Here is a 13078-nt window from a genome sequence, read left to right as displayed (position 1 = left end):
GTTTTTAAAAAAGTTTTCTTAAAAAAAATTAATTAACATTTTTAATAGACCTAAATAAACCAGAGAGACCTATCCTCCCTCTGGAAAGTACCCACCCTTATATTTGCGAAAACTTAATTTAAAATTTTGATATTACTCGAGTATCAAAACGAACTTTTCCTTACTTGAAATTATTCTTTGAGAGAAAAATCAAAAAGAAAAAATTACAAAGCAATTCCACTGAAACCTCCATTGTTAAAGGCGGGGATTTGCTCCCTACTATTTATCCAGCGAAGAATCTTTTTTAAAAAAGATTTTATACTGACGCATTAAACAACGGAGTAATAAGATGCAATTCCCAAAAGAAACTTTCCAATCATCTGTTAAAGCGAGAAAAAGAAGGCAATCTATTAACCCGGAAGGCTAACTGTCCATCAATCACAATGACAGCCTATAATGAAACACTAATCAACCCAACCAGGGACAATTCCCAACAATCCCAATTATTCAAAAAGTCAAATTTCCCCCACTTCCCCGCAACACTATCAATCACTCAAACTACTTTCCGCCTGCTAATTACCAGCAACTCTCTTCATTGCTAACTGTTCATTCTTTCAACCTACTACAATCTCTTCGCGGAGAGAAACTTGGCAATTATTTCAAACCACTTAAACAATTTTCCTACAATTAAAATTTTACCTTTTGCATTATTTCAAACATTTTATAATGAATCCAGTATATCACTTCAGAATTAAAGTTGAGCCGCGCATTAACGCAACGGCCAGCCAGCTCATATTACTGAATACAGCATTGCCTTTTTTACAGATCGTGAAGCAATAATTAGTATAAACATGCAACAGGACAATATTGTCAACAATATTTATTCAATCTCGTTTATCCCACTTACAGTGAATGAGACATCAGCAGTATAGCAAACAATTCTACAATGCATACAATCGGGAAATAATTATATTAATGTCAATTTCTATCTTAACTCAGAAGGAGAACCAGTTGCAGTAGACCCATCGCAACCAACCATTTCTGAAAGTCCCGAAAGCCCTGACCCTACATCAGACAACAATTCAGCTGAATTAAAATATATTCCAATTTCTCTTCCATCACCCATTCCATTCTCAGATGACTCCATGTAAATTTTCTCAAATAATTGGCTTTATATTCCATTAAAAATTTTATCTCATGTCTTATCTACCAACCCCAACTTTCACCATAATTGACCAATCAGAAGACGCCATTCCTTACATCTCTCCAATTCCATTCCAATTTCCACTTTATGCTTACCCTCTCACTGACTTTGATATCAGACTTGCAGTCTTTTCTGAATACTTCATATTCCCCTGCAATACCTTATGCCTCTGGGTTAATTTCCTGGATAATAATCGAGACGAAAAATCACTTTGGAACCAGACCATCCAAATTTTCTTACCTTTTTGAATTTCTTACAAAACACCAAGGAAGTGTTCTTAGGAGGCGAATTTGACCTGTAATTTTTTTTCAAAACCTTAATTACTTATTCTTTCCCTGATACTTGCTAATTCTAAAACCTAGCACCTCACCAATTTTAATTTTCTTCAAAAAATCATTACTACAAGCATTTAGGATCAAATCCGGAATTATGTCGGCCCAGAAAACATCGCTCCAAAACTACACACCAACCAGAACATCAACGTTTGCTTGAAAGTCGGAATCCAATACAGGTAATGTTTTTTCAACAAATATGTAATATTACAAGATGGAACCATCGTGATCTGGGCACACTCCCATACATGCCTTCTCACGAAATTTTTTTTACACAACCTGGGAAAATTACACCTGCGTCTATCACTTCATTATTTCATCCCAAGGTACCTAACTAATCAACTAATCCACCAATAACGAGATTTTATTCAAATGGACAACGACGACCCCATTGAGTTTGACCCTGTTGGCATTCGTGTATTCACTTAGATTTGCATACAAATTTTTTATCCGAAACATTTTTTCTTATTCTTATTTTAGCATTTGACTCATGAGTCGCAATTACTTTAATTTAATACCCATTTTATAAACACCGCAAATTATTCAGAGTAACGCCTCCTCTTCTTTCTTTCAATTTTTCACCAATTTATTTTTTTTACTTCTGACCAAAAAAAATTACTCGTGAGTCATAACTCGTGAGCACAATGAGCAAGCACCCCTAACATAGCAAACTATTATTAACCAAACTATTTCCAACCATTACCAACAAAATGTAACGTCCCAACTTTTTATCTCTTCGAAGGGCACGCGTTTGAAAGTCAAAATATTAATTGCTTACACTACATTCGACTCTGCACAATAACGGCCCAAAAACTCACGAAACATCAATTTTTTTCAAGAACAAAACCAGAATGACACAGACAGGACCCTCACCGATTGCTCAGTACCAATAAAAAAAACAATTCGTTCAACATAGGTTGAAAGGGCACGGAGTCGAAACAATGAAATCTCAAAAAAAGTAAAAAAAAAACCTTGCAGTATAGTTCCAACCCTACAAAATAATCAATAAACAAAAGTTTAACAACTCACTTATTTCATTGAAGGATTCTTTAGGGAAGAAACGAATACACAATCTTCTCGTTGTCGTTCGACTGCGTTTTCGTTTCCCGTTTCCCGCCCCATTTTCTTCGATTACCTCGTTTGTTATTTGTTTTTAAAATCATACCACTATTAGCAAAACTCTGCATGCTCAGTCACATCACTAGCACCACCAGTTGATACTTCTCTTTTTTTTCGCCCAGTCTAACATTGCCTTTTTATTTTTATTTAATATTACAATTCTTTTCACCACCCCTTTACGCACACCATAAGCAAACGATCCCAAAGTCCGATCGACAACAACTTGATTCGATTGATCACGTGCCTCCCAGCCAGTCACTAACAACAAACCTCCTCCTCTTGTAAAAGTAAAAACAGCATGCGCACACAACAAAGGCTGGCACAACACATTATCTTTTGTTGAAATGAAAAACCAAACATCCTTCCCCAAATCACTTGCAGAAAGACCCCTCTTAATTAAATCCATAAAATATTGCGGAGTACCCATAACATTATTAAAATCCCTTGATGTCTGATAACTTCCACAAATCAGAAACAATTTTTCCCCACACGACGTTTTCGAAACACTATCCTTCCTCCCAATTTCAACATGTGCCGCCGTCCATCACTCATTCCATTGTACCATTGCATCTCTCCTTACACCAGTAAAATCATCAGGCAAAACACCACTCATCAAACAATCCACACAAAACGTCCAACCTATTGAATTACACAAACCAGCATACGACCCAACTTCTTCATACAACCTGCTATCACCATTCTCCAACTTCAATTTACTAACATAATTATACACATCGCCCTGATTTTTTCAGCCCCGGAACCCTTCTACTAAACTTTCTTGTAGTCCCACAATTTCTTCATTATTTATTGCCAATGGCACCTTTGACCAACCATTCTCTCCAACCAGTTCCCCTTTACCTTCTATAGTTAACTTATTCTTTAAGGAGTTCCAACTATTAATACCCCGCCCATCGACTGTCGCCACTTCTTTTCATCCGAGACTTATTAATTTTTTCCGATCGTAGTACTGGTGTTTGAACTCGTTCATATCGATTAGCAAATCTTGTCTGCCTTGTGTTGTTCTAAACACGATAATTCTGCTTAAAACCGCAAAAAAAATTAATGCTAGCCTATCAAATCCTAAATTGTTATAAGTAATTAACGAACTTTTTAGTGTCCATACTTTGATAAAATAGAATTTCCCGTCTCTTCGTTATTACAAATATTCGATTTTGCAAAGCGTCGATAAAATATCCAACACTCAATGAATAACGCCGCTATTAAAGTTTGACCTCTTCGCAGTAAACGTATTCTGAATAACTTTATCAATAGAGCAGTCAATCACACTGTTCTCAACTCACTTTCCTCCAAAACTTCCATTAGTGACTGTCAGTTACTGCCATGCCGAGGGAATTACTTCCGAAAACTCCATTAGTGACTGTCAGTTACTGCCATGCCGAGGGAATTACTTCCGAAAACTCCATTAGTGACTGTCATTGACTGCCATGCCGAGGAATTACTTCATTACTTTACTCCCCTCACACCGTGGAGCAAATGGAACTGCCACACTTGACAGATTACTACTACATTATTCTCCCTGGGAAAATGCAAATAAACCCAAAGAGATTATCAAACAACTGTCACACTGATAGAAATCTAATTAACGGCCTCCCACTCTAACCTTAATCAGAAGAAAAAAAACTATTCACCACTTCGTCTATCCAGTCCCAGTTTTATTTTTAACAGCGAAGAAAACGGCAGCACATCAAATAATGAATTACCAGCCTGACCCCCCAAAACTATTCTCATTCGACGGGAGGCTCGCCCTGCTAATCAAAATGGGCATACCGGAGACGCCAATTTACCTCACTTACGTGCAAATGACCTACGTTTAGCAGGGCGAGCCCACGAACCCCGACGTTCTGAGGACGCCAGCCCTGATACCGAGAAGAAGCACACTCATGCCTCACCTAAAGAGAGTTGTGGGCGGTCAGGAGGCCCTCAATCTACACATCCAGCCTAACCACTATGTCATTAGAAACTTCTAATCTATTTTTCTACAAGACTGCACGCCTTTATTTTTCTACGGCATGCGTACTATGCCTGCCACTACGAACGCCAACATCATTGAAAAACTTGGAAAGAATCGAGGACACGAATCTTCAACCCCACCACCATCAACTGGACAAATATGGCTCCGATATGGCACGAAACTAACATTTACTTGGCCAACGCGGAATGTAGTAATCTTTTCAAAACATACAGCAGGCGCATTCCCCAGCTCAATTTCTTCGCATACATCAGAAGATGAGAAAACAAGGGGGCAAATAAGAGCAAACAGAAAGTAAACTTTCAGCATTTTGATCTGGAATACTCAATAAAAACTGACAAACCACAACTATTCTATTTGATGTTGCTTTTCATTTATACTTAATTAGCCCAGTAAATCCCTTCACTTTGACAACACCACTAATCAAGACCCACTTGGCACAGCACACTAGGCAACCCCGTTTATAATCATAAGATTAAAGATTCGGAATCCATCGCCTTCGCTTTTTCTAAAGAGCCGTAATATGGTGCTGAATTTTGATTAGTTGAAAAAGACTTTTTAATTGCTCTCAAACGAAGTTTGTAGCAATTATATTAGTCCAGTTGGTCTTTTTTATGCGATTTTTTGCTTGAACGATTTTTCGTCTGACGCTTTTGACTTTTCGTCCTCAAAAACGGGATAAACAAGTAGCGCCCAGCGGGCATTAAGTGCTCTTAGAGCCTTTCAGCTCTGTTTCACAGCTCAAACTTTTTGGAGACTCTCAAACGACCGCTCACCGGTCGTTTGAGAGCAATTCGCCCGACGTTAGTCGGTTATGTTTGTAAATTTATACAGCACGCATTTATTCTCTTGAAATTCAGACAGACGATTCTGCTCAGTACAGTTCAGTTGCTTACGAAAATACTTGAACAAAAACTTGTAGCAGAAAAAGGGCGTTTTCACCGAACCCGCGCTCCGAATAGCACTTAGCAAAAACTTGCAATTAAAAGCCTTTATTAGAAAGGATATTGCAACGATAACTCTGTCTTCATACAATATAGCACTTGGCACTAGCACCTACATAGCCGCCTCTAAAATGATAGAAAAGGTATAAGCAAACTAAGAAGAGAGTTATCATAAGACCCCTTTTAAATGTAAATAACTTCAGTTGAATTGTCTTGAGTGGAAGCAACTTAATCTGAGGACTGTTGGTTTTGCAATTTTAAAAATTGACTAATTTAAACAAAGCTCGATCTGAAAGATATACCATTTGCGAAAGTTTGCAAATTTGACATTGATTTTGGACTAGGGAATGACAGGGCTGGGCTTGAGGGCGATGGGGAGGGTGGGTGTTCTTCAGGAAATTCCAGCTGTGCCAGTTGCAGTCATGATGCTGATAATGAAAATACATCTGGCGAATATATTTCGTCAAAAGATCTCACGGTTAGATCCCTTCTCGGAAACTATAAAAAAATCAAAATGGTTTGATGTAAGACCAGAAACAAACAGCCAATAAAACTGTGCAAATAATAATCCCATTGAATGAGAAATCTGAGACACCAAACACAGTTTTAAAAATTCGGTTTAATATACTAAACCGAATTTTTAAAACTGTGTTTGGTGTCTTAGATTTCCCACCTATTGATTATGATATCTAAAAAACCATGCAACCTTATGTCATAAGTATGGTTTGTATAAGAACGATTTATGGTGGCCATTCCGAATTGCAATACACAGGTTACGGACTAAGTAATTTCAATTAAAAGTTAGAAAAATTTTGTTTTAAGTGCTTTTAATTGCTCTCAAAAAAGTTTTCACCAATTATGTTAGTCCTACGTTCTAACCAATTTTTTGTCTGACGTTTTTAACTTTTCGACATCAAAAAGAGGTTAAGCATTAGGTGGCTGAGCAGTTCGCTTAGAGCCTCACGCCTTACTAGTTTCAAATTATGCGACTCGCCGAAACTGTCGCAGACATAAAATCATTGTGATTCGCGGTTCTTAGAAGTTTGACCTCCCTCAGTCCCCCCTCCTCAGTCAACCCCCCACCCCCGCCCCCCCCTCCTCGGTCAGCCTCCTCTTCTCCAGTCATCCCCTCATCCACCCTCCTCCACCAGGTGATTTGGATCCTCCTCCTCGTCCAGCCCTCCCAACACAATTCCTCTCTTCTCATTTCATCACTAACCCCGCACGCTTGACAACCACCCACCATGCTCTCATCCCAAAGCTGGCTTCAACCGAAGTCAACCGCGGCCGTCTGAGAGCAATTCGCCTGATGCTAGTCAGCTATGTTTAGTGCTTTAAGTGTTTAATTGCTCTCAAACGAAGTTTGTAGCAATTATATTACTCCTGCTGATCTTTTTTAATGCAATTTTTCGCTTGACCAATTGTTCGTCTGACCCATTTGACTTTGGGATTAACAGGTAGCGCCCAGCGGGCATTAAGTGCTCTTAGAGCTTTTCAGCTTACTAGTCTTCAAGTATCATATTCACAGAAACTGTTTTTGAGTCTTATACTTATGGTGTGAAGGGCGGTTCTTAGAAGTTAACCACACATCTCCACAACAACCCCCCCCTCACATTAGCCCCCCCCCCCCTCTCACTTCACCCCTCCATGCCCACCCCTGCACATCGTTCAGGCCGTAAGGGGGCCCCGCTGTTGCCCCCCATCAGCCCCCCCCCCCGCTGCGCTCACCTCACGCCCCTTCCATTAAGCCAAAGCTAGCCTCACTAAACCGTGGCTATCTACTGACGAATCCAACGTTAATCGGTTATGTTTTTTTAAGTATTAAATAACTCGATACCCCCCCCCCCCCCCCCCCGGAGCGATGTTTAATTGGGCCATTGAACTTAATGACTAAAATAAATCAGTTTCATTTTTATTTTTTATTCTGACATATACGGCATTGGATATTTCGGCGTTGGGTAAATGTCACGTAACCTATAGTTTTCCAGAGTCCGAGAGGATACGAATTTTTCCCAGATGCTTTATCGGACAACATCCACGGGAAAAACGTGGCACAAAGTTCTCCATACAACTTGTCACACGTGACAGCTTCAGACCACTCGTTCAACAGAAAAGACAAGAACTCAGGGAAGCGTTTCTTTCCCCCGTGAACACAGTTTTGTCCAAATGTGAACAAAAAATTGGAGTTTTTGCTCTGGTAATAGTTTGCACAACCGAGGTCCATCGACTATGTATTCATACTGATAAGAGATAAGACGTAAGGTAGGTCGCCTTCGAGTATTATTGAGCGCTTTTATTTTCGCCGTGTTCGAACCGCTCTTTTTTCCTGAAATTTGTAATCTTGTAGGAAAATGTTAATTTTGCAAGATTCTTGCTTGCTCTTGCAAGATTTATTTTTGTTTTTGGGTATGTTAAACAGGAGGAATATTTATCTTGCAAGAACTTATCTTTCAAGTGCAATATAGTTACACTAAAGGAACTCTATGATGCCATTGATTCACTCGACAACAATAAGTCTCCGGGTCCAGGCGTTTTTAATGCTTGGGCAATCAAGGCAGCAAAGTTTGCAATTGGAACCCATTTGCAGTCTGTTTTTAACACATGCATTAGTCAAAATATTTTCCCGGAAAAATTAAAACTTGCTTTCATTAGTCCGGTCTACAAAAAAGGGGATGTGAAAATTTGTGAGAACTATAGGCCTATCTCAATTACTCCAATGTTCGCAAAACTTTTTGAGCGTATACTTCTCAATCAGGTTAACGAATTTATGCAAAAAGAAAAAATCTTGAACGGTACACAGTTTGGATTTCAAAAACATAAGTCCTCTACAGATGCTGTTTTACACTTAATCGAAGCATTACAAGAAAACTATGATAACTTAAAAATTTCACTTGCCGTTTTTATCGATCTAGCTAAAGCATTCAATTCAATATCGCACGAAATTTTTCTCAAAAAGATTGAAGCCTACGGTTTTTCAGAAAGTGCAGTTGATTTATTTGCTTCATTTCTTAAAAACAGACAGCAGTGTGTTAAGATAAATGATGTTTACTCAGAATGGTTGGAAACCATTCTTGGTGTTCCACAGGGAACCGTTTTAGGGCCACTAGTTTTTCTTCTCTACATTAATGATTTTCGAGAAAAGGTACAAGGAAACTTCGACATAATTCAATTTGCTGATGACACATGTTTCCATTTTAGCAGAAACAATGTCAGCGAACTGGAAAAATCTGTTTCTGAAATACTGGAGAAAACAGATAATTATCTAAAGGAAAACAAATTAACCATGAATACCGGTAAAACTGAAATTCTTTGCGTCTCGAAAGAAAATGAAAAATTTAATCCAATAGTTTATCGGGGACAAGAAATTAAACCACAAAATCACTGCAGATACTTGGGTATAATGATTGATTCTAAATTAAATTTTCATGTACAACTCAACAAAGTCCTGTCAAATATGGCCACAGCGATTAGATCCATATATCTTATACGTTATCGGTTACCTCTGAAAGCACGATTAATGCTTTTCAAATCCCTAGTCCTTTCTCATTTAACGTTCAGTGCTCTGTTTTTTCAAAACTTGAAATTCTCAGAAAATGCAGCGAATTAATCGACAAATCAATTGGGGAATTAAAGTTTGCTATATGAGAAAAAAGTTTGAGAGATCTACAGATCTCTTCGTAAAGTCTAACAATTTGCCTGCAGAACTTTTAATAAGCCAGATGAGCGTTTCAAAACTTAGGAATGATATTTCATTATTGAAATCAGATGGCACTGAGAGTTTTTCTCTGAGTGGTAATGTCTTAGTAAGAAAAAACAACAGAACTGAACAGCTAATTCTCCTAAGGTCGAGCAGTCGATCATTACAAAAAAGAAGCATCCAAAAATGAAATAAACTTCCGCGTGAAGTCCGGAATATCCGATCACGCTCAAAGTTTAAACGCATGTTAAAACAGCATCTGCTCCAACAATTCAAACTTGTACCGTTGGAAAGGGACGTTGGTGGCTTCAAAAGTTATTTTTACCTTTAAAAAACGGAACCACTAATATTGATTTTTAACATTGTACTAATTTTATATATATATTTTTAAACTTGTAATATTTAACCCCCGGGTTATATTTTCAAATTACTTGTTTAAACAAAAAAAATATATGTTTGTATAAACTCTGGCTGAAAACTTGCAAAAATATCCACGTTTTCTCTGTAAGGATACAGATATCACGATATCACAATATCACTTTTCTGGACTGGGATGTCTGGTTTATGTATCATTAAGGTTTATGTGCCACTATAAATGTGTAAAATTCTCAATTATTGAAAATCATATTTTACCGGGGCGAAATTGAAACATTTCCAAAATCAGCTCGGATCAAAGAAGTCCGTCAAACTTGCCAGCCCCAGAGAAAAGTGATTGGGCGCATTCCACCGCTGCAGATTGCATGGGCGCATAAACGAACAGTCGATGATCGGGCACACGACTACGACGACTTGTTTCTACGACTCGTTTTTTGTATCTCGGATGTTTGCGTGTTACGATGGGAATTAGGATCTGCAAAAGAATTTTTCCTGCCTGGTTCAATCACGCCTAATATTGATCTGGAAAATCGTGATCAAACCGATTTGTCGACACTTACCTTTGTATGTTATACAATTCTGATTAAAGGCGCCGTTTTCGACCCAAATGACATTCGAAATTTTGACTTCTTCAGTCAAGATCAGCTCAGAATACCAATTATGGTAAGTTATGAAGTCGAACAGTATGAAGCTAGAACATTACCCGACGTTAAGGTTGAGGTAATGCCAATTTTTAACCAAGAAATCCAGACAGCAAAAACGGAACAATTAAATTTTGATGACGTCACAATGTTGCTAGCTTCGAGCGATTTGGACGAGTTAATAACACGATCAGCCTCAGGCAGTTTTCACAAGGTTAATAAAGGTGTGTTTGGTGATATTTATGAAACAACAGTATCTGAATTGAACGCTGAAGATTTGTGCGTGAATACACAGCTGAACGAACCCGAACAATTTGAACAAGAAATTAGTTTGAAAAACAGCTCACAAATTCGCGAAACCCAACCTTTTCGAGATGAGGTTGAAGTATTTTCGAACCTAATTTTAGAATCGGAACAGAATTTAGCTCCTAATTTAGCCCAGAATACCAAAGGTAGCTGGTGTGATGTCTTTCATGGAAGAAACGAGGCCTTGTCCAACAGAATTTTTGAATCGGAAAGTCGTTTTCCGACTCTCAATGTTAAAGTAAGAACAGCGGACGAATCATACGTGGCCCAAGTTATGTACAGCAACCAGAAACAGTGTCTGGACCTTTTGGAAACGGGGCAAAATTTACTGGACGTCATAAACGAGGAAGAGTTCAAACCAACAGTATCCGAGGTCTGCGAAAAATCGACAATTGATGAGCTAGCGAGTTTATACAACGATGATGATATTGATGTCTTCTTCAGCGACAAGGGTCGAATTTGTCTGGGTGAAAACTCCTCGTTTTCTATTATGTATGCAAACAAAGCTTTTCAACCTTCAATTTTAGACAACGAACCAGTACAGGAGCTTATACAACATACAGCCCAGTTGACCGATATTTGTGCAGAGGACGGTGATCACGCGCTTTACAGGGACGAAAAAGCGAACGAAAAAGCAGTTGTTCTAAAAATTGAATTTCAACAATGTATCACAAAGATTAAAAGACATTCGAACAGCATTGGGCTTCTCGATTCCTCGCTTTCAATGGATCAAAACGAGACAGTTGCAGGCGTTGAAAAAAATCACCAGGTTATTGAATCACCAAATCGAAGTTTCTGTTTTACATCTACGCCCGCACAAAGCGGAGGGTCGTCAGTTTCAACAAGTAAGGCAAAATGCCCAAACAGTACCAAGATACCCCGGTTGCCTCAGTTGCGGACATCTCAAATTCCCGGCATATCTGGCGATAAGGCAGCCGGACTTGGGTATCCTCCTAAAACTTGTTCCAACAAATCCGCGATCACCCCTAGAAGCGCTAAGACTTCTATACGAACCCCCCGAACGTTTCCCTCAGTGACAAGCGGAGGTACCGGCCGCGATTCCAAGATACCCCGCCCAGCGATTCCAAGCGGAGGCGACAGTAACAGTATTCGATCTGCTCTAAACATCCCCAGTAGTAATAGCAGAATTAGCGATCGCTCGACCCCGTCCTTAATGACAACATACTCCTCAAGTTTGCACCATAAACCGCCTCCGACCCCTAAGAGTCACCGGCCGAGCTTAACGAAGCGCGTCCCCCAAACACAATTGAACAATAAAAAACCAACTCTGCCGAGCCCGAAGCAAGTTGTTTCAAGTGTAAGCAAAAGTGTACCTAAAGTTGCATCGAAAATTAACTCGTCGTCGGTGAGTGTTTTTGATGATGCAGCTATAACTGCTTTCATCGAAAGAACGAGAGTTAAGTTGAAAGGCAACAAGGATGCTCAAGAAGAATTAATGCGTCTGTTCAACGAAGCTTTGAATTCTTCGGTGAGTTTACGCGACAACACTTTATCGCCTCTTCAGTTGGCAAAAGTTCTTTCAAAGTTCGACCCTGCAATTTCAGAGTTCAGTTTACGAGAGAAACAGAAGCTGGCATCGAAGCTAATAACGAGCAAAGATCAGAAAATAGATTTTAAAACTTTTGTTTCCTTGTATGCAAAGTAATGCAAAGTAACCTGCTGCATATATACACACATAAGAATTAACATTATCAGTTTTGCTTTTTTCTTAACTGGAAAAATGTCATCAGGCTAGCATGAAAAATTACTTTTTCGGTGCTCATTTTGTGAAAAAACATGCTTGTAACCTCAAACAAAAAAACATAAATGGATTTTAAAAAATGTAAAAGTAGTTCCTGAGATATATTTACCATTGTAGCCCTCCTCATAGTGATCATATAACATAAGCTCCCTAATTCCGTAAGTAAGAAATAATGGTGGTCTCTATAATTTCGGGAATTAACGGGAAGGGGAAAAATTTGCCTTGTTTCCAGAAATTTTGTTAAAGCTGAAAATCAAATTTGTTTATTAATAGCCGCGAAGCGATAACGGCTATTATTGGGGACATCGTCTTTCTTTTAATTCGTCGTCTCCATCGATGATTTTTGCAACCTGACTTCTCAGAATTGACTTTTTCAATGACTTCAGTGACTTCTACTGCTTTGCAGTTAAAATTTGTGTGCGTGACGTCATTTCTGCTCTTAGGTCAATTGCGTGTCTTACTCAAAAAAGATTTCCTAGTTAAAGACAAATAGTGCGCATCTAAGTATTGCCAAACTTATATGCCCTAATTCCTGAGTATTAGTCTTGAGTTTTGATTTCGAATAACTGTTAGGGCTTTCTCCTTATAGACCGTGTGTCATAAAATTGAGAGTCCGAATCGAACCCAAAAAGTCTAGTGGTCTTCTATTAAAGGACCTGTGGTCGATCTGTCTATCTTATTTCTTTAGTTGTTTCAATTCATGAAAGTCCACAAGCGTCTATCGCGGCT

The 13078-nt window shown here is 38.7% G+C and overlaps 2 protein-coding genes across 4 annotated transcripts in view; one reads left to right on the top strand and one right to left on the bottom strand.

Moving 5' to 3' along the window:
• The window catches only part of LOC142339081 (uncharacterized), a 46950-nt gene extending 34648 nt beyond the window's left edge, over positions 1-12302 (top strand). For all 3 annotated transcript variants that reach the window (XM_075388781.1, XM_075388782.1, XM_075388783.1), the window contains 3 exons: positions 5913-6046; positions 7557-7695; positions 9930-12302. In XM_075388781.1, the coding sequence (XP_075244896.1) occupies positions 5913-6046; positions 7557-7695; positions 9930-12253 (2597 nt within the window). In that variant the 3' untranslated portion in view covers positions 12254-12302. The remainder of the gene's footprint in view (positions 1-5912; positions 6047-7556; positions 7696-9929) is intronic.
• Positions 1-13078, bottom strand: part of LOC142339695 (uncharacterized) — a 424533-nt gene that overhangs the window by 292256 nt on the left and 119199 nt on the right. The window lies entirely within an intron of this gene.

This window comes from Convolutriloba macropyga, chromosome 5 (assembly GCF_964194025.1).
Source record: "Convolutriloba macropyga chromosome 5, txConMacr16.3, whole genome shotgun sequence".
Classification (NCBI taxonomy): Eukaryota; Metazoa; Xenacoelomorpha; order Acoela; family Convolutidae; genus Convolutriloba; species Convolutriloba macropyga.
This window is presented reverse-complemented; position numbering and strand designations above follow the sequence as displayed.